The following is a 26,740-nucleotide window of genomic DNA, read 5'->3' as shown; positions in this document are numbered from 1 at the left end:
CCAAAAAGATGATTCTAATGACCACCAGCGCAAACTCTTGTATGTGACGTGTTCTCCAAACCTGAAGAAATCTTTACAAGGATCTTCTATTGTTAGTCGTAGATGAAATGGAAATTCCATGCTTGGAATAGTTACATTATTGATGTATAGTAATGATAAAATGAATTGTGGATATTGGGGGAGGGAGGGAAGTACACAAAAACCTGACATGAATATCATGGTTTTATTAGCTGGTTTGTGATATAACTGTAATTGCATCCTGTATTGATGAGTTGTTTACAAAATACGCACACAGTTTTTGCTACACAGATAATAATGACGAAATACAGGCACTTTGAAAAGCCAGTAACAATCGTTATCTTTCGTTGAATACATTGTCACCGATACACTTGACTTACATTTTTGTTTGTGACGCTAGGCTATACTTCAGGGCTCAAATGACTCCATGTGACTAAAACGTGAAGTTAATTTTGTATTGATCTCTAAAAATCGTGTGGTGTTCAATCATCATGATTGTTATCACTGACATCAGTCAGTAACATTTCACAGGGTTTTTTTTTTATTTTTTTTTACATGTTTTTTATGATGTGGCGATGATTGAACACTGCAAAAAAACAAACAACTTTTGAGTGCACCTCAACTTAAAATTTTGACTCCTTTGTCAGGTTTTTTAGTCAGCAGGTTTGGAGAACGTGTCATATATGAAGTTGTGTATATTATGCTGATACACTAATGCAGTATTCCTGCAAGTTATTAGACAGTATACTGTATATTGTTCAATTTAGAATATCTATTGTAGACACAGAACCAATTCCACTAGATAGTAACTCTAAGTGTCTCGCCAACTTCTCAGGTAAGATTGTAGCAAACCAGACGGTGGATTTTGAACAAGTGCAATGGTTGAATTTCACAATTCGAGCACGGGACCACGGGAGTCCTCCCAGGATTGCTGAGCTGCCCGTTTATCTCCGTATAGTGGATGTCAATGACAACAACCCAGTCTTCTTACAGCCGTCATATCAGGTACCGCAAACAAAAATCATAAAATGTATATAAATTGTTCAATGAAATAATGTCTTTAGTCCTTTAGAGATTTTATTTGCTTTCAAAACTTAACAATTTTTGCAGGAGCCTGTTTTTGAAAATGTGGATCTCGGCACCACAATTGTTCGCGTCAGTGCCACAGATGCTGATTCAGGTCTTTTTGCTGTTGTTGAGTACAGCTTGGTAGACGGGGAGGGCAAGTTTGGCATCAGACCCACCACTGTAAGTTAACTTATACACCACTACCCCACTATACTGACACAGCGGCACCCTACCTACAATGTTTCATACATGAGTGATTCCAAAGCTGGGGGAGTCTCCGCAGCCTTATGATTTGACTGTGAGTTATTCACAAGGTTTTAGTGTACTGACAAACCAAATGCTTGAGAAGTCACCAACAAAACAATAAACATACCATTGACATTTTTTTTTTCTTTTTCTAAAAATGCACCAGCTAATAATAAAAGGTTGTCGTCCTTGGAAAAAAGTTGTAACCTGGTCTGGATGCATTATAGATGATCTATACGAACAGTAATAAATGTCTTGAAACAACAACTGCTCCTGGTTGGTGCTCTAATTTTCTCCATAACGATTCCTCCCTGTTTGCTTCAGGGCGAAATCTACATCCTCTCTCCCTTGGATAGAGAGACAAAGGACCACTACACTCTAACCGCTGTCGCCCGTGATAACCCTGGCGGCAGCTCCAATAACAGACGAGAGAACTCTGTCCAGGTACGACAAATAGGCTACGTACAGTTGGGAAAAATTATTATTTGATTATGTCATTTTTGTATGTTTAGCCCCTTACAAAGACATGACCGATCCATTTTTCGGTCGATTTATTTCAACTGAGGGAGACAAAATATTAACAAAATCCAGAAAAAAAAATCAAAGGTTATCAATAAATTTAGTCGTCTTTCTCCACTCCGCTGTTCGAATTATGCAGTTTTGCTCTTTTCTTTTAAAAAATATATTACTTACAGGGATATTTCGGATTTTTTGACATGAAGTTGTATGACATCTCCATCAGCATTGTAGTCGAATAACAGCGACTTACCCCCCACTTGGTTTCCTATGTCCAGTTCTGGTCAGATTTCTGTGATGAAGAACGTAGTTCCGTTAAGTTGCTGGGGACATTTAAGTAAAGAGTTTGGCTTCTAAAAACAGTATGCGTTCAAAAGATTAAAACATCTGCATCACACAAATGCCTTCTGAAAAACTCAAACCTCACAAAACACTCGGCGTTGTATCTGTCTACCACCGTATCCCTGCGCACTGTCTGTCGCCTGTGCTTTCATGTGAATGTGACAAAGACACTCGCATCTTCTTCCGCTGTGGAACACACCGAAACAAGATGGCCGCGGAAGTAGATGCGAACGTCTTCGTCACATACACATGAACACAGGCAACAATGCGCAGGGATACGGCGGGAGACAAATATATACTGTAACGCCAAGCGTTTTATGAGGTCTGATTTTTTGGAGGAGGCATTTTTGTGATGCAAATGTATTAATCTTGAGAAGCCAAACTCCTTACATCATTGTCCCCAGCAACTAAGCGGAACTACGTTCTTCATCACAGAAATCTGACCAGAACTGGACTTAGGAGACCAAGTGGGGGGTAAATCTCTGTTATTGGACAACAATGCTAATGGGGATGTCATACAACTTCATGTCAAAAAATCCGAACTATCCCTTTAATTAATGTCATGCTGAATACAGCCTATTGTTAATCACAAAATATGCATATTGCACAAACTGAATGTTTTTTTGCCTAAATTAAGCATTTATAAGCATGAAATTGGCTAAATGAAGTAAAATACAAATATAAGGCATTCAGAATGAGATGTAGTATTCTACACTGGTCACCAAGTGTAAGTAATGTTACGAAAATGTTCAGTGAGACACATACACACAGGCTACTGTTGTGGCCATAACCCAAGCCAAGCTAAGTCTTAAGTACCTTCTTTACTCTTATTTTGTCTACTATATTTGGTAATACGAGTGTAAAGGTGACTGTAGGGGTGTTAGTTCATGTCTAGAGGGCTTTAATAATGTTAAAAAAACATATTTAGAAGGTCGTTAACAGGTTAACTACGAAAATATTCCTTCAGAAATAAGGAACCCTACTTTTCACTTATCACGGTCTGGAATTAATTAACCGCGATAAATGAGAGATTACTGTATATTTATATAAATTTGTATTTGATCCCAAACAAAATGTTACTCAGTACGTGTTGGTAATCACAATCTTGTAATTGGTCACCAGGGTTGCACAGCACAGCTCAGGAGGTTTTTTGATCCACTCATTGGAGATACTTTCCAAATCTTGAATGTTTCAAGGCAGTCGCTTCCTAACTCAAAGTTTCAGGTCCCTCCACCGATTTCTTCTTGTGCTTCTTCTTGAGCCACTCCTTTATTTCCTTCTCTCTGTTACAAAAAACCTAACATAAATACATGCATGATTGCATCCTACTTCTTATTGGTGCTCATCAGGTCCTCGTCACAGTTCTTGATGTCAACGATTATCGACCACGTTTCTCCGAACGAGCGTTCACCACCAGCGTGTTTGAGAACGAGCCCAGCGGAACGTCAGTGATCACAGTGACAGCTACTGACCTGGATGAAGGCGAGAATGGTGCAGTACTCTACAGCATGCTGGGAGCCCATGCAGGTATGAGTGTATTATCATCATCAAATTAAGACAATAAAACAAATAGGGGTACAAAAGGAATCAGTTTCTGTCGTTTAATAATCAATCAATGCAATAGTGAAACCCATAAGCATAACTATTGGGTTAAGGTCACTGGCAGCAAAATAAAATGTCATCGTTGGATGATGCTTGTGTACCTAAACGTCTTCTCTCTGTGCAGATGCCTTCTCCTTGGATCCAAACACGGGCCTGGTGCGCTCTCGCCGTCTGCTTCAATCATCTGAGAGCTTCAACCTGACTGTGGTGGCCACGGATCAGGGGCGTCCTCCTCTATGGGCGACTGCAGACCTCATCATAGCAGTCATAGACGTCAATGATAACAGGCCTATATTTGTCAGACCTGCCAATGGAACCATCATACATATCTCAGAGGTAGCACCACTTCCTGCTTGTTAGTGCAGGGGAACTGGAATTCCATAGTATCTTCCAGCTATTACAAAGGCGTTTCTTATGCATTATAAAATAACAAAATCTCACCTAGTTAGGGCATTGGGGAGGGCCAGCTCTGCCTACAAACATTTTTACATTAATTTCCTCCACATTTTTTGCATCCATAGGAGCAGCCTCCGGGCCTACCGGTGTACGAAGTGTATGCAACTGACTCAGACGAGGGGGTGAACGGAGAGGTGCGCTACGGCTTCCTGCAGACAGGAGCAGGCAACAGAGACTGGGAGAACTTCCACATTGACGCCACGTCTGGAGTCATAACAACTACAGTCAAACTGGACAGGGAGAAACAGACCCTTCACAGTGTGAGTACATGTTAAACAAAAATGTCATACTTAGCTGTGCATGTGGAAAGGTTTCTAAGTGAGTGCTAATGATTATCCTAGCTTATCATTGTGGCCCGGGACATGGGCCAACCAGTGCCTTATGAGACCACGCAGCCTCTGCAGGTGGCGCTGTTGGACATTGATGACAATGAGCCAGTCTTTCTCAAACCCCCAGTGAGTATGAGGCTTTATTAACTCCACATTAAAGAGAATTGTTATTGCATCAATGTGGTTATCTGCACAGTTGAACTTCTCTGCGTTTTTGTTGTGCACTGCAGCGTGGAAGCTTGCCTTACCAGAAGCTGACCGTGCCTGAGCACTCCCCTCCAGGGACGGTGGTGGGGAATGTGACCAGAGCTGTGGATGCTGACGAAGGCTCCAATGCAATTGTTTATTACTTTATTGCAGGTGATCTAGCTCTCTCTTTCTCTTCTATCCCCCAAACGATGACAGACATATCACAACCGAAATCTTTCCAAAGGAGGAAACAGCGATGGAAACTTTGGCTTGAGTATAGATGGTGAGCTAAAGTTGTATCGGGAATTGGATCGCGAGGAGAACCCGGTCTACGCCATCATCATCAAAGCCTCCAGTAACAAGAGCTGGAGTCCTTCCAGGGGTCAGAGGGCAGCAAGGGCACGGGCCCTGGACCCTGCTCGAGACCCCAGTCTGCTTGAGGTTCGCATTGAACTGGAAGACATCAATGACCAGAAACCGCGTTTTTCCAAAGCAGAGTACACTGCAGGTACTTGTCTCTCTGAAACATACTGTACTTGTTATCACTCATTTTCTTATCTACGTGACACAAACCCTCTTATTTGTTCCATGGTTGCAGGGGTTGCTGCTAATGCCAAAGTGGGTTCAGAGCTGATCAAAGTTGTGGCGATAGATAATGACATCGGCAACAACAGCTTGGTCCAGTATCACATTGTTACCATCCGTTACTTCCAGTCTCAGAGCAACGGCAGCGAGGACGTTGGGAGCATCTTCACCATTGGTAAGTTTAACTGTCAACCAGGAAGTAGCCTACTAACTAACAAACAGATGGATGGACACTCTACAACTTTTTCTTCTTTTTTTTTAACAATTCAGCTTGGCTTGGCGGTCTACGCAATCGTGACAATCTAGTTACAGTACATGTGGTCGTTAAAGTATTGCTAAAAGAACATAACCAATGGTGGCTAAAGGCTATAGCACAGTATGAACACACAGCCGTCCCTTGTTACATTGAGTTTTTTCAAAAATGTATTAATAAATGACTGCTGTTTTGTGGTTGGCTATGGCCTATTATTAGTCTAAAAATATTGAAAGACAGGTTATGTGTAGTATTGTGGCAACTAGGCATGAGTAATGTTACATTGATGAGACATGACATTATATTACATTACCTTCACACTGCATGTAGTCATCCATGGAATGTCCGATATAATAGAATGAAAAAAGGTTATCCTCCCATTCTGCGTGGAAATGGTAAAGTTTTGGGTTATTACTTTGTCCTTCTTCCCCACTGGAGTTGAAACACTTTCTTAAGTTTAGAATAAGTAAATTGGAGAGGCTAACTAGTTAGCTCGGTAGCTTGCTATGCTAGCAGCAGCCGTCTCTTATGTCTCTGCAGTGATCCCGTGGCCTGCGTAATGTGGCGTAAACAAAGAATAATAGGAGTGTAAATATGACTATAGGGGTGTTATTTCAGGGCTCTAGTCATGTTAAAAACTGTATTTGGAAAGTCAGAAACAGGTTTTCTATGCTCAAACTACGGAAACATTCAGCTTATTAATATTGAATCCTACTTTGCAGAAATTCACTTATCGCGGTCGGGTCTGGAACCAATTAACCGCTATGAACAAGAGACGACTGTATATGAATTACTAAAGCAGGAAACCCAGTTGACCCTTTATCTTTGAATACATTGTGACCGATACACCTGACTTACATTTCTGTTCATAACTTCAACCATTACATAACTTCCATGGGCAATCACCGTGGAAGATGCCTGTAAATTTGGCACTCGGTCAAATGTAAAAAGCGTCGGACAAATCCAAATCTCCTTTCGATGTCTCGCTTTTCGGAAAAAGTCCACTTTCTAAAGGGATTTTTTAAGAATGTCCGACATCAAGTCAATTTCTCCTCCTCCTCTGTCAGCCATTTTGGGCGTTATTGTGTGCACATTGTTATAGACTATTAAACTTGTCGAATTTGGCTTTGTTTTGTTCCAATCAACCAATCAGAGGACAAAAAAATGCTGACATTATTGTGGGCCAGCTAGCCGGCCCTGTGAGGCAACGCTAAAATCTGAAATCAGCCCCATCATAATCTGCCGGAACCTGAAGGCCCTGGGCAGATTACATTGGAAGCTGAAATCTGATTGGACAAAAAATATACAACATACACTTAGTGGAAACAATGCAGTCAAAAGACATGCTACGAAATAAAGGGAATACAGTGGAACCTCGATTAGGATGTTTTTTGGTTAACGTCGAAAATTTACACCCAAAAATTGCCTCGGTTTGCTTACATTTTCCAGTTAGTGTCTAATATGCTCTTGTCGTGTTATTAATGAACTGCGTGAATCCAACTTTGTTCTTACTTTATTTTTTATCACAAATCTCCCTGTTAGCACCCTTGGCCTTCTAACAAAATGGCAACCGGAATTTGGCTACGTTGCCAGTCTATGATCATTAGCGGCTGACTCTCAAAAATGTTAACACAAAACATGTTTTTTTAGTTTTACATGCATAAAAAAATTCTAAGTGCATATAAATGGCAAATGAAAACACGACTCTTCCCAAAGACACTATGTGGCAGCGAGACACCACACAAACATGATTTTCCTGTTTTGTCATTTTTTCTTGAATTCAGTAGTGTTTCTCACCTTCTTTCGCAAAATGCTGGCATTTGCAGCTTTCTTTGGCTCCATTTTGCGTTACTGAGGTGAGAAACACTATTGAATTCAAGAAATAACGCATGGCAAAGAGGAAGGTGTCTTTGGAAACAGTTACGTCAAGAGTCACGTCTTCAATGAAGGTAAAAGTAATCTCAAATGTTTATTTATCTCTTTCATTCATCATTTGTGTGTATTTGTATACATTTCAATTAGTTTTTTGCATGTAAAACTATAATTGTAAAACTCTATAAACGTGCTTTGTGTTTTGAAAACTGATTCAGTTAGCGTCCATTTCGGTTAGAGTAGGACCTTCTGGCACGAATTAATGAGGCTAACCGAGAAAAAAGTGATTCTATTTTGCGAAACAAATACCAGAATTTAAGTTCTAAATGTAGGTCAGTGCTTCTGATAGTGTTTAGGCCAGCAGAGGAGGCTGTGCTGGCCCTGACGGCACACCACCAGCATGGGGTCGGTGTTTATTGTGTACGTGGTTACATCAAATGACATGCAGTACCTTTGCATTTCAGTTACTTGTTTTCTAAAGCACCTGAACACCTTGTCTACAGGTTTAACAGACGGCATCATCCGCACCTACGACCTCTTCACGGCTTACAATCCCGGATATTTTCAGCTAGAAATTCTGGCATGTGACCTGGCCGGGCACAGCACTACCACTAATGTAAACATCTACATCCTACGGGACGACCAGAGGGTCAAGATTGTCTTCAATGAGATCCCTGATTTGGTCCGTGAAAACCAAGATGACTTCATTAATCTGCTGTCCAACATCACTGGAGCTGTTGTCAATTTAGATGACATACAGGTGTGTTTTGCTATTATGGCAAACTGTCGGATATCATTAAAGTGTGTGAAAATCTGTTGATTTGGTCCAGTTTCACGTGGACAAGAAGGGCAGGGTGAACTATGCGCAGACAGACATGCTAGTCCACGTGGTCAACAATCAGAGCAACACCATCCAAGATGTTGAAAGGTGTCACATTTTTCAAATACAAAGTCAACCACTCAGTCCAAAATGAAACGCAAACATCACACCGATGCGCTCTCCTGGTCTGCAGAGTGATCCAGATGATCGATGAAAACAAGGAGCAGCTGAGAAACTTGTTCAGGACATACAACGTGGTGGATGTACATCCCGCTGTCAGTGGCAAACTTCCCGATGACATCACCACGCTGCAGGTCTGCTCCACTGCGAAAGCACTGAACATCTTCCCGTGTGTTTCTGTGCTGCTAAATTTCTGTTTTGTCTGTCACAGCTGGTCATCATTATTCTGGCTGTGCTGCTGTGCCTGGCAGGGATATTGTTTGTCTCAATTAACTGGCATTATCGCAGAGTGTAAGAGTCTTTCAACGTGTTCCTTCATTCATGAAATCCGTGTGTCTCCTCAGTTATGTTTCCTGCAATACAGACTTGAGTAGTGACGTTGTTGTTGTTGCTGTTGCAGACATCAGAGGAAGCTCAAAGCTATCGTCGCTGGATCAACAGGTTCGCCCCTCAAAGTGGCACCGTGTTATGCTACGTTATACAAAACATGGCCTTTAAGTGTAGAAAGTTTGTATTTGTGAAGGGTTCTCTCTCCTCTAATATCCAGGGAACCAGGGTTTAATGGATATTCTGGACATGCCCAACACCAACAAGTACTCCTTTGAGGGGTGAGATTTCAAACCTCTACAATGCAGTGTCCTCAGCATGTGAATTTTAATTATGTATACAGTGTAGACAAAAAGTAACTCCCTCACTTATGTTGTTACAAAATACTTTCAGTTTCCTTTAATTATCGAAAAAGTTAAACGAAAAGAAAGTCCAGCTGTCCCAACCGTCCACTGATTTCAGCGGGACTCTTGCGGAATGGAGGACAGGATTTCATCCAAAGTCTTTGGCTTGGTGCAATTGACGTCGTCCTTTAACAAACTCCAAAGAAAGAAGTCACAGGGCGTTAAGTCGGGGATTCTGACAGGTCACTCATGCAGACCACAACAACCCCTCCATTTCCCAAGGATAAGGGCATCCATTTATTCTCTAACGACAAGCACACAATGTAGAGGAGCGCCATCTTGTGTGACATTTGATAACTGGCCAGATCTCAACATTCATGGTATTGTCAAGAACGAATGGACCTACAATCCAATCGGAGGTCATCATTTCGCCCGACTCGAAATTGTAAAATACAATCTCAATTTATTTATATTTCAAGTCCCCTTATGTTCAAATACCTAGCCGCAGATACGCCTGACTTACTGCGAGTTGGTGAATCTCCACTGATGGTCAGCACCACCGGTGCTTACAAACTGTTATGTAACAAGCGCAAATTGAACGGAACGGAACGGAATGGAATGATTAAGGGTTCAGACAACTTCAAACATCATCATTCATCATTCATTTATCTAATAACACGACAAACATAAAACCTTTTAAGTAAAATACATCTTCTCACTAGAGATGTCAGTTTTCTCCTGCTCCTTCAACCTTTGTGGGCGTGACATGGCTTGTTGAACAGTTTTGCTCTGCTCAACCAATCAGAGGACGGAAAAATGTTGCTATCACTGTGGGTCAGCTAGCTGGTCCTGAGAGATGAATCTGAAATCTGACTGGCTAGAGAAACGGCCCCGTTGCTAATAGTTTGTATGTGACACGGGCCAGCATTCCTGATTCTGAAGGCCCTGGGCGGATTACATTGATATGGCAACACGTACAAGCTGGAATCTGACTGGACAAAAAAAATCAAACACACACGTACAATACTGGAAGCAGTGCAGCCAAGATACACACTTCTAAATGGCAATAGTAGACTTTTGGGAATAAATTCATCCAATTTCGTGGAACAACTGCTAGAATTTAAGTTGTAAATGCAGGTCAGTGCTTCTGATAGTTGTTAGTTGTTAGGTAGTCCTGACTGCACACCACTGATACTGTATATGCGGTATATACAGGAAGTATTCACAGCACTTCCCTTTTTCCACATTTTATGTTACAGCCTGATTCCAACATGTACATAGAATGTGCTTATTTTTTCTAATCATAACTCTTGACCAATGTCAGATATAAAATGTGTACCTCTGCAGAGCTAATCCAGTATGGCTTGATCCATTCTGTCACAACCTGGAGCTGGCTGCTCAGGCGGACCATGAGGACGACCTGCCTGAGAACCTGAGTGAGATAACAGACCTGTGGAACAGCCCGGCACGCACGCATGTTCGTACTTCAGCTCTTTATACACAGTCTGCCAGATTCTGAGTTAATACGTCATGATTCTGACAAAAAGGTGAGAATTTACCGCAAGATATCCTCGGAAGCATTTTTGTGTCCCTTTCACAGGGAACGTTTGGTCGTGAGCCTCAAGCCAAACCAGATGATGATCGCTATTTAAGAGCAGCGATTCAGGAGTATGACAACATCGCCAAACTGGGCCAGATCATGAGGGAAGGGCCTATCAAGGTGAGACGTGGTACATGTTGGATTATCTTAGGACATCTGGTCGCGACAGCATGTGATCTCATCTGGTTCAAACTTAAAACCTCCCCCAGTAAGTCCCGAGAAGAAAACAGGACATAAAACAATCCTTCAGACATCGAAAAGAGACAACCTTGCCTCTGGATTCTCATGTGTAACCAGCAAATGTGGTGTTTGATCGTAACTACCCTCTTGTCAGGGCTCCCTCCTCAAAGTGGTCCTGGATGACTACCTGAGACTGAAAAAACTCTTTGCAGCCAGACTCGTCACAGTCTCCACCAGTCAGGGAGACCACTCGTCAGTCACGGAGGTGGGCTCGGCTGTCTGCTGTGCTGCTCCTGTCTGACTTATCTTACCTCCTTTTCCAACTCATGCGATTCTTTGACATATTCCTGCTATCCTTGCTGACGTCCCACTGGGATATTTTGGATTTCAAGCAGCTTTACCATGTCCGCTGCACTCCTCTGCACATAAACAGATTACGTGCAAAACACTGCACTACGCTGTAACTGTGCCTTCATGCACTCGTGTATTAGAAGACATTTGCAAAATAGGGAGTCTTTGCCAACTATTGTTGAACCAAGGCACATTTTACATGAGAAAAATCTCACCAAACACAAATGATGGCAGCAGGTGGCTACACAGGTTAATAAGTCACTCACACTGAAGTTATAGTCTCCTGAGTCTCGTTTTTTACCAACCAAAATTAATTTATGGGAGTACGTATGTAACCACGAAACTCGGAACACTGCAAACCAAAGACCGCCTGAATGCGCCGGGATTAGGAACCACTAAAATGGAGGGTGATATGAAATGGTAGGGGGGGGCGTTTGTAGTTATACACAGGAAGCTATACAGTAGCTGCTATTGTTAAGCTACCCAAATATGTGAGCGTTATCTTCAGTTCCCTGTCCTTGTAAACCAAGAACACGGCTTGTTTTTATAGGAAAATGTACATTTTTGTTCTTGAGGCACAGCAGCATGCAATGCACCATCTTGACTATTCAAGTTGACATCAAAGCACGCCTATACTGTACAATATACAAGATCATGGTTTCCTTCCGATGGGTTTCTTCTTTCAAGCTTTTCTTCACAGCTTCTACGATGTTTGTAAGCAGCAGCCACATTTAATATCACATTTCCTTTCTCTCCGCTCTTGCCTTCCACCATCAGCTGATCCAGAGTGATCTGGATGATGATGAGGATGAGCGTGTGAGCATAGGCGGAGGTCGCGGCACACTGCGCTTCAAACACAAGCTTCCTGTGGAGTTGAAGGGACCAGAAGGTGTGCACGTGGTCCACGGCAGCACGGGTACTCTGCTCACCTCCGACCTCAACAGCCTGCCAGAGGACGACCAGCGGGCTCTGGCACGTTCTCTGGAGGCTCTAAATGCAGACGGTGGACTTTATTCGGAGCGCAACGCCCGCACCGAGTCGGCTAAGTCAACTCCGATGCATCGTCACAAGGACGGGGAGATAACGCAGAGCCCTCTGGAAATCACTGAGTTATGACTAGCCGAGGCCTCGCTGGTCTGAGCTCAACCATGACTCAAGTGTGTGTGCTTGTGTCTCCACACTGCCACCCTGACCCTGTTGGGAAGGCATGAAGAAGATCTGAGGAGGACCATTGTGTGAGCGGTTTTGTCCCATATGGGCAAAAACTCAACAGTTGGGTTGGTTTAACGGGGTTGTGCTTCAAGAGCAGTTTCTGAAGGAGTATAATCAGTGGGGCAGCGTGTCATCAACTTCCACCCAAAGATCAGAATGGACAAACAATCCCAGTGGAAGAGACTTGTTCTTCTGAAGGCACACTTGGACTGCATCAACTCACACCAACACAAATGCACACACTCTAAAAAAAAAAAAATAGAAGCCCCTCACACTCAGACCGGCGAATGGCCTTCAATGAGACACTGAATATTCAAATTCCTCATCATATCTGGAGTTTATTTGCTAGTGTAAAAACAGTGTTGGTGGAGTGCAGATGGAATATGAAGATTTTTATTTTAGTGATGATGGAAATGTGATGATGCAGTCAACCGCAACGCCTCAAATTACCCGGTGATGCTTGAAAAATAACATTTTCCATCTGCTCTGTGGAAGTAGTTGGATCAATGAAGAACTGGCCAAGAGGCAACACGCGGCTCCACTTTTCCGTCTTAAGCATGTTTGTGGTGTACATGGGGGACCCCTCACTGGGAAAAAGAAATCTTAAAAGGGGCTGTATGCAACTCGCTCCAAATTACCTTTTTTTTAAACCGAGATATAAAAACACCACCAGCGGCTAGCATAATGTTACCAATAGTGGTTAAAAAAAAATTGTACATGTGTATATTTTCCACAATTACGAATTAAACTGCATAAAAATTGTCACCAATTATTGTACATCCGAATGAACTAATTGGCGTTCATGGCTGTCACTCACCACGGTCTCGTGCAGACACACACGTCCATGTGTATGTGTGCACATACACGACAGCTGTCTCAGAGAAGCGACCGCCAATTTGGAGTCATTGTATGGTCATTATAGGCTATGCATTCAATGAAGGCGAAAGTTAATAGTTCAACTTTGTCAAAATGCAGTCATGAGCTGACAACAAACAAGCGCGTGCGCGTTATGTCGGCGTACTCAAAGCAGGAAGAGGTGGAATATACTGTAATGCTGTTTGTACCTCGCAATGTTGGCGCTCCCCAGGCAGCTGGAGGAACCTGCTGCATACAGTCCTTTTAAAGATGGCGGTGTTTGGAAGCAAAGATGTGACAAATGTCAGTAGCCCAAGAAAGTCTCATAAATGAAATTAAAAATTTTGATGAATTGTTTCAGTCATATCAAGATGGCAACATGCCCACAAAGATTTACACTGCCACCAGATGGGCGTTAAAGAGTCATGCTCAAGTAGAGCAATATTTGCTTTATTTTTTTATTTTAAGAAAAAATATTGTATTGAAGTTGAGATATTTTTAAAGAAAAATGCCTGCTTACCAAAACAGGTAGGTGATTATAATGTCTGTTGGAGTATGTGTAAACTGTGCAATCGTGTTTTTTCTTTTCAAGTACACTGTTTCTGATGATTGGTGTTTTTAAAGCTCATTTTTATATTTCCATTTCGTATGTTTTTATTTTCTTTGTCGTTACTGTCACCAGCCCTGAGATCTGTGATAATAAAATATGCAACAGTCTGTCACATTGGTGGATAGGATGATTGGAATGCAAAAACATTTTGGTCAACATTACAAATATTGTCTTGTAAAATCGCAAGTGGAAAGAAAATGTTGAACCTAAGGCACAGCACAACCTAGAAAATATCGCCATCTAGTGGCTGTATAAATAAACACATAACACGTTTGTAACAACACCAAATCCATTGATTTATTTCCAAGTCATATAGAAAAGTCATCAATCGATTGCGAGACACGTGAAAGCAAGGGTCAGATTTATCGACTTGTGGCGCTTCCGGATGTGGTTGTGGTGCTGCTTGCTGGCATCTTCTTCAGTGTCCGATTCAGCTATGAAGAGACGGGCGTAAAGTTGGGTCATTTGGGATGGAATTCAGCAATTTAGCCAAATGACAGACAACAGTCACTGACCAAAGGCTATGAACCGTACTGACAAGACAAATCAATGCATTTGATGCCCCTGAATAAGTCTAAAACTAGATCACAACTCACCTCCTCAAACTTGTGAATCTGTCTGATGAAAAAGTCTCCATAGCGACGAGCCACTTTAGTGTCCGCTATGTGGATCATGTCCTAAAGAGATGAAGGGAGATTAAACTTTCATGTTGACAACAGTAAGTCAGCCCTGAACTTTAACGTTTTACCCTCTCATGGACTGCAAACATCAAAATGAAGAGTATAGGGTTTAATATGGACTATATTATAGTATACAGGTAGACTAATATTGGGTTTAAAGCAAGTAAACACCAATACTAAAAAGCTACTCACACCATTTTAGGCCCAGACCTACATACCTTGTCAATGTAAAAGTCAACCTCAGAGGCCGACTGGAACTCTCCATCCAGAGCTGAGATGCCACTTGTCCACACCAAGTTCTTCATCTTGTGCTTGAAGACAAGCAGCTGAATCTGAAAGTCCTGCTCAGTCATGTCCAGGAATCCTGCCAGCTTGGCCACGGGCATTGTGGTGTACAGCTTCAGAAAACTGGAATAAAACAAAATGCCATTATAAGCTTAATTTCCTACGTCCACCATAGGGTTGCGACCAGGCAGGGGCCGGCTACTGATGTCCAGGTGTACCATGGTATGAAAAAGTCACGGTTTCAAAACCACAAAAATTTTGCGCCATACCGTTGGTACGATATGAGTGAAAGTGGACATCCAGTGCGGGCACTACGTAAAAATACTTTGTCACGTCCTCGCAGTCAAAACTGGGTTTTGATGTGTTGAAACCACAGGCGTGTGCTGTGTTGCCATACATCGGCCATATGCAGTGTTGTTAGCTGCCTCGTTAGTTAGCATTGAACGGCACCGGTATGGCCAAGCTGTTGTTGCAGGATTAGCCATGGTAGACTACATTGAGAAATGTGTTTAGAAAGTTATTTTGTCATTTATTTTTAAATACATGTGTTTCACTTTCATCGTGTTGTATTACCGTATTTCATGGTTTGGCTGGTCCTGCGACTTATACTCCGGACCAACTAATATGTTTTTTTCCAGACCGACAGCCACGAGAGGGCGCTCTAGACTTGTGTATCAGTATCCACTACTCCCATCACTCCTGTACCGCTGAAAATTTACAATGCAAACATCAACTTATAAAGACAGAGAAAGACCGAACACAAATGCCCCCAAAAAGAAAATCAGATTACAAGCTGCAAGTGAACTAGTTACGTTATGTTGTTTAGGCTACAGTTACCTAAACAACTGTTATATGTCGTGTTAATTCACGTTACGTTAGATGCCTATTTAGCCTGTTGTTCTCCATTTTATTATTACCATAACTTGCCTTTCAAGATGAAATGTCTGTTCGTCTCTGATTTTATAAAATAAATTTCCCCAAAAAATGTGTACGGAAAATATAGTATGTGGTTTAAAAAAATGATTTTTGACTTAACTTTTTTACTCTTTTCAATAAAAATATTTCAAAATAACACATTTTAGAGCTGTAATTATAATAAAAGTAAAACCGTCAAGCCGTGATATTTTTGCTCACGGTTATCATAACATCAGAATCTCATCCCGGCCCATGCCTACTTGAGACATATGGCTCAAAAGAGATACACAATATACACTGCCTGGCCAAAAAAAAAAAAAGGATCACCACCTGGATTTAACCAAGCAAATCCAATCTAAGTAAAGTACATCCTACTGGATAATTACAAAAAGTGGAATCACAAACCGTCGCCAAGTAATTTAACATTGATTCTTTTTACACTCCAAATTGTTTTTCAAAGTTTCAACTGGGGCTGAGCACGGGACTATTTGCACGTATACTCATGGGGAGGGGAGGGAGAATCAAACACCCGCACAGCTTTCCGGAAGAACTGATCTACAACACTTTTAACGCAACAACAACTTATACCAGTATAAATTGGTATTGCTTCGTCCTATAGCTCGTATAGTGTATATATCATTAAAAACTCAATATACCGCTCAATCTTAGTCTACCACAAAGTCAGTGAATAGGTGGCACCTGCGAATGGTGGAGAGCTGAGCCTGCTGCTCTACCTCCTCTGCAAAGACCTTCAGCTGCTGCTCGAAAGGTTCCTTGTGGTAATTGGCGCTGACGTTGTCGTAATTGGGCACCACTGGAGACAAAAACTTGGGGCAGGCGAAGCTGAACAACTCCTCAAACACCTGCAGGTCTCTGCGGTGGGAAGAGAACATTTACTCTGAAACAAAACATCTGACACAGCTTGCATTTCCGGACGTATTCGCATTAAGCCAATCGTGCCGTGCTTGGGCCCACTTCACACCTAAAGTCCTCATGTCTGTAACACACCTTGCACAGTAAAAATGATCAAAACAACTCAAAATAATCCACAAAGTCAGATAAATTACAGTAATACATCAGAATAGAACAGATGGTCCATGCTAACAGGCTGAAGCACAGATGCTCAGTGTGAGTCAGTAGAGGGAGGTCAAATTGAGACAAAGTGGGCACTCACACTAGGCCAGTGCTACGCTACTGGGCTGGAGTAATAGTTATTTATATTGAACAAGGAGCGGTTATCATTAATGACTGGTGCATTTAATATACAATGCCCAGGTTGGAGGCTCATGCATGTGCATGAAAAATCGTACCACCTCTTCCAATGATACTGCGGACAGGAAAGTGTACTTTGAGCATGGATTGGAGCGCTCTCATTTGCCCAGTGCAGAGTTTACACAGACGGTACAAATTGCTTACTGCAAGTGCTACTTAAAGGAGCAAAACAAAAAATGTTTTAATTAGATTTATTTTCTGGCTTATCCATGGCACACCGACAGTGCACACGAGAAAAAGCAAATGTCTAATGCTCTCACCCTTTCTGCATACGCAGCATCTTGTCTCCATACTTGTCCCTCAGCTGCGTGTGGATGCTCTCATCAATGCGCATCGGATACATGGTGAGTGCAATGGCCAGCAGACCGTGCATCTGCTCGTTCTGTTTGTTGATCTAGAAGCATAAACACAAAAGTTTATTTTTTTTCCACTTCTTCCTACTAAAAGTGGGTTTTAATAGTAAATGTTGTTTTGTAATGATTTGACTCAAAATTTCATTGAATATATACACACACACACACACACACACACACGTATGTATGTATGTATGTATGTATATGACAAATGCGTTCTGAGCATCGTATTAGTTATATAATTAAATGCCTCTCTTCCTTTAGCATGTTTTTAAATGTTATTTGAGTCATTGACATTGATTTACAATACAATAGTTCCATTGAAGTTTGTTTCATGTATGGTTTAATGTACAGTCGTCCCTCGCAATACGGCGGTTCGATTGTGGTCCCCTTGATTGCCGTTTCGTGGTAGACTATGGTCTATTATTAGTCAAAACACATTGAAATACAAGCGATATGTAGTATTCTGGTCACTAGGCGCCATTAATGACACAAAACATTGATGAGACATTACCTCACATTACATTTACCTTAATACTACATGAAGTCATGAAGTCAGCCATGACATTTCCGACACGAGTGGGGAAAAAAAGTTCTCCTCCCATTCCGTGTGGCTTCTTAAGTTTAGAAGAAATATTTTCAAGGCTAACTGGTTAGCCAACAGCCGTCCTGCAGCATAAGAGTTGTGCAATGTGATGTAAACAATGAATAATAGGAGTGTAAATGTGACTATAGGTGTGTTATTTCATGCCTACAGGCCTTTAATAATGATAAAAAACCTTATTTCGAAAGTCATTAACAGGTTTTCTATGCTTTAACTATGAAATAATTCTATTTATTAACATTGATCGTGGTCGGGTCTGGAACCAATTAACCGCTATAAACGAGGGAGGACTGTACGGTATTTTATGGCTATTGAAAACATATCCACCACTTGTCCTAAAAATCTGTTTGGGACTCACCATCTCATACTTATACGTTGACCTCTGGAACATATTTCTAGTCCTCTGGATGTAGAGCAGAATGTTGGCAAACACTCGAATGGCATCCTGGTAACGCCTCATCATCAGATAGGCAAAGCCCACATAATAATAGGTGGTGATCTGACACTCAGGAACACGGGAGTACATACTCTGCATGAGAAAAGACAAGACCCTGGTGAAAGACTGACGTAAAAAGACAAGACAAATTAACTTAGAACATTAGTAGATTGTACCTTCTTGTTGAGCTCAATGTTCTCCAACACTTTGATGGCTTGGTAGTAGTCCCCAAGTAGAGAGTGCAACCTCAGCAGCCCCACCAAGCTGAAGTAACCCAACATCTTATAAAGGGAGTGGCGCCCATATTCCCCCGCCACACTCTCTGGGTCCCCTGCAATACAACAAACATATTTCCAGACCCCATGAAAAGTTGTTGCAACATTCTTAAGTAAGATAACAACACCCCCGACCCCCATAACTCCTGATATTTTACCACTAGTGTGTTAACTGCACATCATCAACAATGTGTCAACACCGGGAAATTGGTTTGACTATAGAGAATTTTCATACCTCCGCTGGTGTAGACTTCGAGCTGGCGGTTAATGTTACTTTTATCCACCAGGGAGTGGAGAACATTGAGAACACTGTGAACGTTCCAGATCTTTGGGTTGTTTCGGAGGAACTCAATCTCGTCATCCACCTTCTTGGCCGTCTTACAGCGGTACTGACTGAACGACTGGAACTGAAGAGGAGGAAGAGTGGTGCAAAGTCATAGAGTGTAATCCCCAAAACACTCCATGGACTAACAGAGTGATGTCTTGACACACCTTGCACTAAATTACTGCATATGAAGTTATTCAGCAGGACTCAAAGTTAAAGGTGTTATTAATGGAAAAATGCTGCTGCTTATTATTTCTTTGAAATTCTTAGTACCAGTAAACTAAACTGACCATACCTGATAGATGAATTCATCAATAATGTCCCAGAGCCACTGGTTTGGTAATTCTAAGGGGGCGGGGCCATCAGCATCTGTTCACAAAAAAAAGACATATGAATGGCAATCCAGTTAAACTTGAAAAAGGCCAATAAATATTCATAAAACTTACTCAGAATATAGTTGAAGAGGTTGCAGTAATTGTAATATGACTCAAACCTCTGTTCTAAAGTGGGTCCGCCCTACATGAGAAGAACACAATGGTCACAAACAATCAAAGGTTTCTACTATGTAAGACCCTGTAAAAAGACTATAGAACGCAGCGGATACTCACACTGACTTTAGCGTAGATGTGCCTGTAGTAAAGTTCCTTATAGAGAATGAGGAAGACAGCATCTGTAGGAGGCAAAAGACGATAAGCTGATAATACTGGAATCATGCTGCATTTAGAGATTTGCATGTAGAGAGTGATTACATTGCAGAGTTTGCATGTAAAAAGTAGGAGGGAACTTCCTACAGACTTTTCCTATTCAGATATTAAAAACTTCCAAGTTTTAAAGAATGCAGCATCAGCCCCGCTATTGTATCATAACTTTTTCCACTGAGGTTTAAATGGACTCACTCACCGTTGCCAACCAGCGATGAAATGGAGTCAGCCTCTGGCCACGGAGAGGTCTTGAAGAAACGGTCCGTCAACTTGTTCCAACTAATAACAAGAACAACACGTAAGCCACCAAAAAAACATTGACTTTCAAAGTGAAGTCAATAGAAAAACAAATGGGAGGAGTCTGCCAAGAGGAAATGTTGAAAATGACCTGTTTTCATAGACATCTTGGATCTCATATATCTTCTGTTCAATACTCTCGCTGGACACGCGGTTGGACTGCAGCTCATAGACCTTCTGGTCGATCAAGTCAGAGATGGTTTTGTGGAAGTATTGAAGGAAATTCTTGATCACCTCTGGGATAACATGGTAGGTCTGCTGCTCATACTGCCTCTCATAGGCGAGGTCTGCTTTGGGGTCACCTAAGAGACAGCAAATCAGCATCTAGAGTTTAACCTCAGCTCGATTTTGGCTAAAAGATAACCGTTTTCCGTGGACTGAAACTAACCTGTGTGTAGGTCATAGTCGTTTGGGTAGGCGTAGGGGTCGTGCTAAAAGAGAAGATTCATGGTCAGCATCTGCCACAGAGGCTGTGGTCATGGATTATGTTTTGTGATTAACACATACTAGTTACGAACCATTACTACACGTCAATAGATAATGGGGGAAAATGGCGTTTCGATAAGTTATGGTCTTTGTCTGCTTGCACATGTAATAAAACCGTAACGCTCGAGTTGCCGTGTTATTCTAGTTTAATGCAAGCCGCATTCTCATTTCATTGAATCAGTGAGTAACGTAGGTTGAGTAGCTACCCAGCTCTGGCTAGCAGCTAGCCTTTCACCTTTGTTAATGTACAGTGAAAACATATTAACAAGAAAAATACATGTACTAACCTCTTCGTCGTCGTGGTACGACATGATGGCCGAAGTAATTCCAAGGAGGCTGTGGTTTTGGAGGTAAAATTGAAAATTGTGTTCAGTTAGCTGTTGAGCTAAACCACGCAAGTACCGCTGGTTGGATGACAGGAAGCGGAAAGAAAATGATTTCGTGAAAATGAAATAACGCGAGATGACGGTCGTGCAACCCATTGCATGATAGGAAATGTAGTTTTTAACACACTGGTGACTATACCACATGTTGCACTTAAAAAAAAAAGGCAAGGGGAGATGTTTATGATCGGTTTATGATGTGAAAAACAATATTATGGCCGGCCTTTAAAAATATTTTCTTATTTTAATTTTGTCATTTTATATTCAAAATGTATGCAACATTTTACTTAATAAGAACAGGTAGCAAGTAAGTTATTCGCTTTCTTTATTACCTCGATGAACATATATTAGATATTAGATCATCTTGATTATCTCACGAATTACACCCAACACCGACACGTTTTTTTAATCTTGACAGAAGGGAATTATCTGAAAAATCTGCGTTATTTTGTCAGAAAAAAATCTTTTTCACCAAATATGTTTTCGTCCGTTTTTTTAACAAATGAACATACGGATACAACCACACTTTTCAGGCAACATTCCAGGCTGAAAATGCATTTATTTTGAGTTATTAGCCATGTACAGTGTATGTTCATAAAACTTGTAGACCTCTTGATTTGCCACTTGGTGGCGCAATAGGAATTATGTGCAATTTGCACTAGGGTTGGGCGATACTGCAAATTTTGGTATCAATCCGATACCAGTTAACTGCTATGGTACAATTACCAATACCGCTACATTTTACTTGAACATTTTTCAAGATTTTTGAATGATTTTGCCTTGAATTTATTGACTGTGATTATAATCAATGTACCCCGCCTCTTGCCCAAAGTCAGCTGAGATAGGCTCCAGCAAACCCCGGCGACCCTAGTGAGGATAAGCAGCATACAAAATGGATGGATGGATGACTATAATCAGGATAAAAGAACAGAAAATGATATGAGTACAAAAAAAACGTATTTGTGAACAATGTTACAATGTGAATTGTAAATGTGCCAATAGAAGACTATGTAACATTATCAACAAAATAATACATTTCTTTCCTTTTTACAGTTGTTTGAGCAAAATTAAAATCAACCGTGCAAAATAACTAAACAACTACCACTGCCTCTCATCCAGATTAATTAGCTTTTTGCTTTAAAGCTATTGATCCTGTTTAAGTGGCCTGATGTGTGGGCTATCATGACTTGGTTGGAGACTCACTGAGGCCACCTGATATTTTCAATGGTCCTGAGTCCTTTACTGTCAAGCCCATCTATGGTGGCCTCCAGGGTGTTGTTCAGGGGCCATGTCTGTGAACTGTAGCGTAGGAGAGAAAGTATGTATTATTTCAAAGTGCTTTCCAGAGTGACTGGAAAGTTTAAGCGGCATTGGCTCTTCTCTGGATAATCTCTGGTTTTCAGGTCCCAATTTGGCCAATATGGAGCCAAGATACACAAAACTGTCGACTGGCTAAAAAACTTTGTCACCTATTTGCAGCGAGGATGGATCCGGCCTGTCAATGATGCGCATGAGCTTTTGTCTTGGCCCTTAACTGAAACGTAAACAATATATAAATATAATAACGTCAACAATGTAACGATATGACCAACACAAAGTAACACACGGAAGTTTGAGAAAATAAACATGTCATGATCTGCTAGGGCTGGACCCCCAGGATGCAGAGACGGAGGCAGTATGCAGAAAAAAGTGTCTTTAATCAGGCTCACACAGAGCAGGCTCACACACCACACACAACACACAAAGTGCAAAAATAATGGTCAGGAAATGTAACAAAGGCAACAGGTGATACCACAGAATGCATCAAATGTACAGGTAACCCACGGAAAGGTAATGTATGAACCGGCAGCATCCAAGTGACAATGCTGTGCTTAGAGGTGCTGTCCCTCTTCAGCTCCAAACTACACTTTTTTCAACCAAATAATAAACGAACACCACCACAGCCTAGCAGATGTTACCAATAGTGGTTTGAAAGAACAGATTGAACGAATAAATGTCTATATTTGTCACAGTGTCCGTAATGCGTGCCCATACACAACAGCAGTCTCAGACGAGCGGCCAACAACTTGGAGTCATTGTGCGCCTATGACAGCCTATTTATTCATTGAGAGCTAATGTTAGTGGCTAACTTTCTTTCTGTGTTTTACACGGGGTATGGCTTGCAACACACATATATTTGAAAGTTAGCACCCCTACCACCTCCTCTGATTAGTGATTGAAAACAGCTGTGTACCACAGCATCCACTGACAAGGGTAAAGGGAATACATTCACCACAAGACAGGAAACAAATGTAACAAAATAAGAGCCCTGAACCGGAACTAGTACAAAACAACCCACAAGTCAAACCCTGTCATGCAGAGCATCTTTCTCACAGTAGTATCTACCCTTGGTGTCTATACTATCCATATTTGGACCTGTCCGTCCACCGTAAACCACAACTGTGTTAAAGGAACTGATTGCAAATGATTTCTTCAGCTGCTGACAAGACAAGACGTCAACATTCGAAGACACTGCAAGCATTACATCATGCCCTCTTCCTGCTTTGAGTATGTAAGCTATGCCGACGTAACACACACATACTAGTTATGTTTGCTGTCTGCTAATACTTGCAATGTGGCTAAGTTTAGCTTCAAAATTAGCTATCTTTGATGTATAGCCTATTGAATATATGTATTGTATCATAACAGCAACATGACTGCAAATTATTGCCAAGTATATTCACCTTTGTGACTGCTTGTGTGTGTGGATGGAAATCTAGGTGAATACATGACCAATCATTTATTGTACTGGCTTTTTAAACCCTTATTGGCAACATACCATGCTAGCCACTGGGGTTTTGGTTGCTGCAGTCAATTTCGGATGTGTTGCCAAGGTCTTTACACCTTCTAATTGATTTTGGCATCAATAATATGACATCCCTTTTTTTTAACAACTTTTTGTTTTATTTACAACTAAACACGTACAGCAAAGTTGGCTTTATTGATGAAAGATAATTAAGAGAAAAAGTATAACACAATGTGACCAAAATGCTTCACAACGACAAAATGACGATGTGTGGCAGATCGATGTATTGGATGTGTAGTTTTGTTGTCTGAAGGAGTAAAGGACGCGTCAGTCTCTGTGGATGCAATCCCACCGTCCTTCCCGAGTGGAGGTGCTGCAAAGTGATCGAGTCCTCAAGTGTAGAGGGAGGGGGTGTGGAGAAAACACGTCGTTTTGGAGAGAGGGAGAAGTGGAAGACACGCTGCTGAGGGAGGGAAAAGGGTCAGAGACACTGGGGTTTATCATACACGCCGAAATAAGAAGATCCTCACAAACGGTGCCGCAGACCAAACCAAGCAGCCCAGTGACGAAGTGCAATCAACCGGCGCTTCTTTAGCCACAGTTTTTGGAAGGAATAGTTGACTTTAAAAAAAAAAACTTTGACTTTTTTGCGTTGGTGCTGCACAAGTGTGCTTTTGGATCGTGCGTAATTTGGACAGTATTGTCAACTACAATTACACAAGTATGCGCGTCTGTCCTCTGCTGGCCTTCTTCTCTCTCCTGTGCGCAGGACGCGCTCAAAAGTTCTCCGCTCTCACGGTAGGAATGACTGAATACTTCCATTGCATACATCCTGCTCTTATGTGATGCACGTAACGCTGCAGAATATGCGTAACAGATGCAAAGACCAAAGGGATGTCAGGGTGACAAATGCTGTTTTAATCAAAGACATTTGCCAGCCAGATAAGTGCATTTGTCTGCATAGCTGTGCGCCACCACTTCTGGTTACTATTTGTCACAATGTATTTTAATAATCTTAAAACAGCGCTTATAAATTGCACTGACAGTCTTAATGCTGCTTCACTGATGTCCATTGCATTGTTTGCAGCACCCATCGTCGACTTCTTTAAAACTGCTAGTGCTCTACGAAATACAAATCAGGACCACTATCGAGTGCAGATACAGGAGCATGGTGGAATGTGCTCTGTCAGAGGCTTTATTGATTTATGGGTTGATGTGACAGCTTCCGCTCCAGGCACCATTATTTATGTACACCTTAATATCCAGTTGGAAACAAATGGCCATGAGTTGTTAACCTGCAGGTGAAGGGTCGGAGATCCTCTCTCCTGATGACACAGTGGAGCTTTGGAATGTGGGAGGAAGTGTTGCACGAGCAGATGCTCCACTTAATTTAACTTATTGTTGACACTGGAATAGATTATCATGAGTACCATGCTCTGCTATGTGAATAAAACTTAATTCATGGCAGGTCTGTGTCAAACTTCCCCTTTGTGGTTCATCACTTGCTTTTTATTGGAATAGCACATGGCAAACTGGATTTATACTCTTCAAGTGATTAATGGTGTATTGTTTGAATGACACACGAGAGGCTATCGTTGGTTTTCCTGAAAATGTCTCCATGTACTCCATGTGCATATTTGAGGTCGAACAAGCGGATAGATCTATGGGACATTTTAATGGGTTTTTCATGGGAACAGCATTTTCCATGGTTCATGGCATGAAATAGTGTGTGAAAAGATGTGGGCATATTTTCTTTTTAAACGTTGAATGTCTCTCAAATGTACGAGCTCCATGGGTGCCCATGATTTCATTAACTTGTGTGTGTGCCTGCACGATCACGGAGACTATTTTTTTATCCATCACGTCACAAAGGGTGGCCTCTCTTCACCACGACGCTTTCTTTCGAGCATCTTTCACAGCGATGAAATGCCATTTCCTTTGATTGAGTTAGTAGCCTGGTTAAAGGCTGTCACTTTCTTCCCTTTCCACTATGCTTAAAACTAATGATCCCCTTTGCATCCGACCGACCACGCAGGAAACTCCCGCCAAAGCCATTTAACACGTTTACCTCGGCTCTCAGCTGGGGCCCCCATTGACCCTGTGAGGCGGTGGTGTTGAGGGGCCTCTCAGGGCGCTGGAAGCATGGGCCCCCCAGCCCAAAAGGCCCTTATCAGCCTACAATGTGCTCACTGCTGGAGGCTCGCCTCCTCCGTAGTCCATTCAGTCCCACAATGCTGCACAGATAATTGGATTTGATTTTTCTGCTGGTTGGTCTGGTACACTCCACCTGCCGCCGTACCCTTTCTTGACTCTCTCTTGTTATTCTGCCATCTGTTGGCACTATTGGAGCAGACACAAAAGGAGAGATCATGCAAATAAATGTGAGATTATTATGCAGTATTATAAGTAAATTATTTAAAATGGATTTGTGACACAATTTTTTTGTGTAATGATGAATCATCTCAAGAGGTAGTGCTGCATAACTTCAAGGTAATGTTTCACTTTGTTGCCTGGAGAGGTTGCATAGCTCTGCCTCAGCTATCCATCATCACTTGACAAATACACAAAAATCTACACCTGAAATATAACTTCTATATGAATTATACAAGTAAATTGTCTCATCTCACTGGGTTAAAGAGTCCTGGTGATTCTGTGTGCTCGATTTCATGGCTCACTTGGTTTTCTTGAAGCTTTATTATAAACTCACAAACACTTGGCGCTCCGCTGTGTGCTGTACAGAGGACCCAGAGGAGGATGCTGATTTGTTGAATGAATCTTTTTGGGTTGTCAAGCTGTTGGCTGCCATGTGGAGATAATGATAATGATGGTGTTGTCCAGCATGAGTTGTGGCAAGGCTTTTAGACCACCATCATTGCAAGGCAACACGCATTCTCACAAACTGAAACTGTCTTCCTGGCCTGTCTGCTATAGCTCTACCTCATCATATGAAAGCGATAAATGTGAAATAGCAGTGATATCATCACTGCC

The 26,740-nt window shown here is 41.7% G+C and overlaps 3 protein-coding genes across 6 annotated transcripts in view; 2 read left to right on the top strand and 1 right to left on the bottom strand.

The window, feature by feature from the left end:
* The window catches only part of cdh23 (cadherin-related 23), a 204,952-nt gene extending 190,885 nt beyond the window's left edge, over positions 1–14,067 (top strand). The window contains exons 50-69 of one of the 2 annotated variants that reach the window (XM_054798231.1): positions 854–1,023; positions 1,129–1,266; positions 1,657–1,776; positions 3,540–3,717; positions 3,917–4,128; positions 4,314–4,508; positions 4,590–4,703; positions 4,808–4,937; positions 5,011–5,274; positions 5,365–5,526; positions 7,980–8,236; positions 8,307–8,404; positions 8,490–8,610; positions 8,688–8,767; positions 8,877–8,917; positions 9,024–9,084; positions 10,495–10,624; positions 10,748–10,867; positions 11,082–11,192; positions 12,056–14,067. In XM_054798231.1, coding sequence (XP_054654206.1) covers positions 854–1,023; positions 1,129–1,266; positions 1,657–1,776; positions 3,540–3,717; positions 3,917–4,128; positions 4,314–4,508; positions 4,590–4,703; positions 4,808–4,937; positions 5,011–5,274; positions 5,365–5,526; positions 7,980–8,236; positions 8,307–8,404; positions 8,490–8,610; positions 8,688–8,767; positions 8,877–8,917; positions 9,024–9,084; positions 10,495–10,624; positions 10,748–10,867; positions 11,082–11,192; positions 12,056–12,394 — 3,041 coding nt within the window. In that variant the 3' untranslated portion in view covers positions 12,395–14,067. The remainder of the gene's footprint in view (positions 1–853; positions 1,024–1,128; positions 1,267–1,656; positions 1,777–3,539; positions 3,718–3,916; positions 4,129–4,313; positions 4,509–4,589; positions 4,704–4,807; positions 4,938–5,010; positions 5,275–5,364; positions 5,527–7,979; positions 8,237–8,306; positions 8,405–8,489; positions 8,611–8,687; positions 8,768–8,876; positions 8,918–9,023; positions 9,085–10,494; positions 10,625–10,747; positions 10,868–11,081; positions 11,193–12,055) is intronic. The other variant, XM_054798229.1, reaches the window with a different exon arrangement.
* Positions 14,068–14,226: 159 nt separating this feature from the next.
* Positions 14,227–21,002, bottom strand: eif3s6ip (eukaryotic translation initiation factor 3, subunit 6 interacting protein). The gene is made up of 15 exons (XM_054798232.1): positions 20,872–21,002; positions 20,487–20,529; positions 20,190–20,400; positions 20,001–20,080; positions 19,709–19,770; positions 19,547–19,616; positions 19,396–19,469; positions 19,011–19,182; positions 18,677–18,831; positions 18,423–18,593; positions 17,368–17,501; positions 16,535–16,708; positions 14,854–15,043; positions 14,552–14,632; positions 14,227–14,389 (listed from the first exon to the last, which is right to left on the bottom strand). Exons 1-15 carry the CDS (start codon positions 20,893–20,895, stop codon positions 14,318–14,320), a joined length of 1,713 nt encoding a protein of 570 aa, XP_054654207.1. The 5' UTR covers positions 20,896–21,002; the 3' UTR covers positions 14,227–14,317.
* A 2,309-nt stretch (positions 21,003–23,311) lies between these two features.
* The window catches only part of smoc2 (SPARC related modular calcium binding 2), a 28,992-nt gene continuing 25,563 nt past the window's right edge, over positions 23,312–26,740 (top strand). The window contains exon 1 of one of the 3 annotated variants that reach the window (XM_054799627.1): positions 23,312–23,514. Coding sequence is in view for 2 of the 3 variants with exons in the window: in XM_054799625.1 (XP_054655600.1) it covers positions 24,476–24,550 (75 nt within the window). In the remaining variant the exon portion in view is untranslated. Of the gene's footprint in view, positions 23,519–24,125; positions 24,551–26,740 lie in introns of those variants that run through there. The other 2 variants (XM_054799626.1, XM_054799625.1) reach the window with 2 other exon arrangements.

The sequence above is a fragment of the Dunckerocampus dactyliophorus genome, chromosome 14 (genome assembly GCF_027744805.1).
Source record: "Dunckerocampus dactyliophorus isolate RoL2022-P2 chromosome 14, RoL_Ddac_1.1, whole genome shotgun sequence".
Taxonomy (NCBI): Eukaryota; Metazoa; Chordata; class Actinopteri; order Syngnathiformes; family Syngnathidae; genus Dunckerocampus; species Dunckerocampus dactyliophorus.
This window is presented reverse-complemented; position numbering and strand designations above follow the sequence as displayed.

Excerpts from the sequence above, each read along its gene's own strand:
- eif3s6ip (XM_054798232.1), bottom strand. The coding sequence starts at position 20,895 with ATGTCGTACCACGACGACGAAGAG. Across the intron at positions 19,771-20,000 it reads TTCATCGCTGGTTGGCAACG|ATGCTGTCTTCCTCATTCTC; the intron begins GTGAGTGAGTCC and ends TGCCTCCTACAG. Across the intron at positions 18,832-19,010 it reads CGAAGTCTACACCAGCGGAG|GGGACCCAGAGAGTGTGGCG; the intron begins GTATGAAAATTC and ends GTTGTATTGCAG.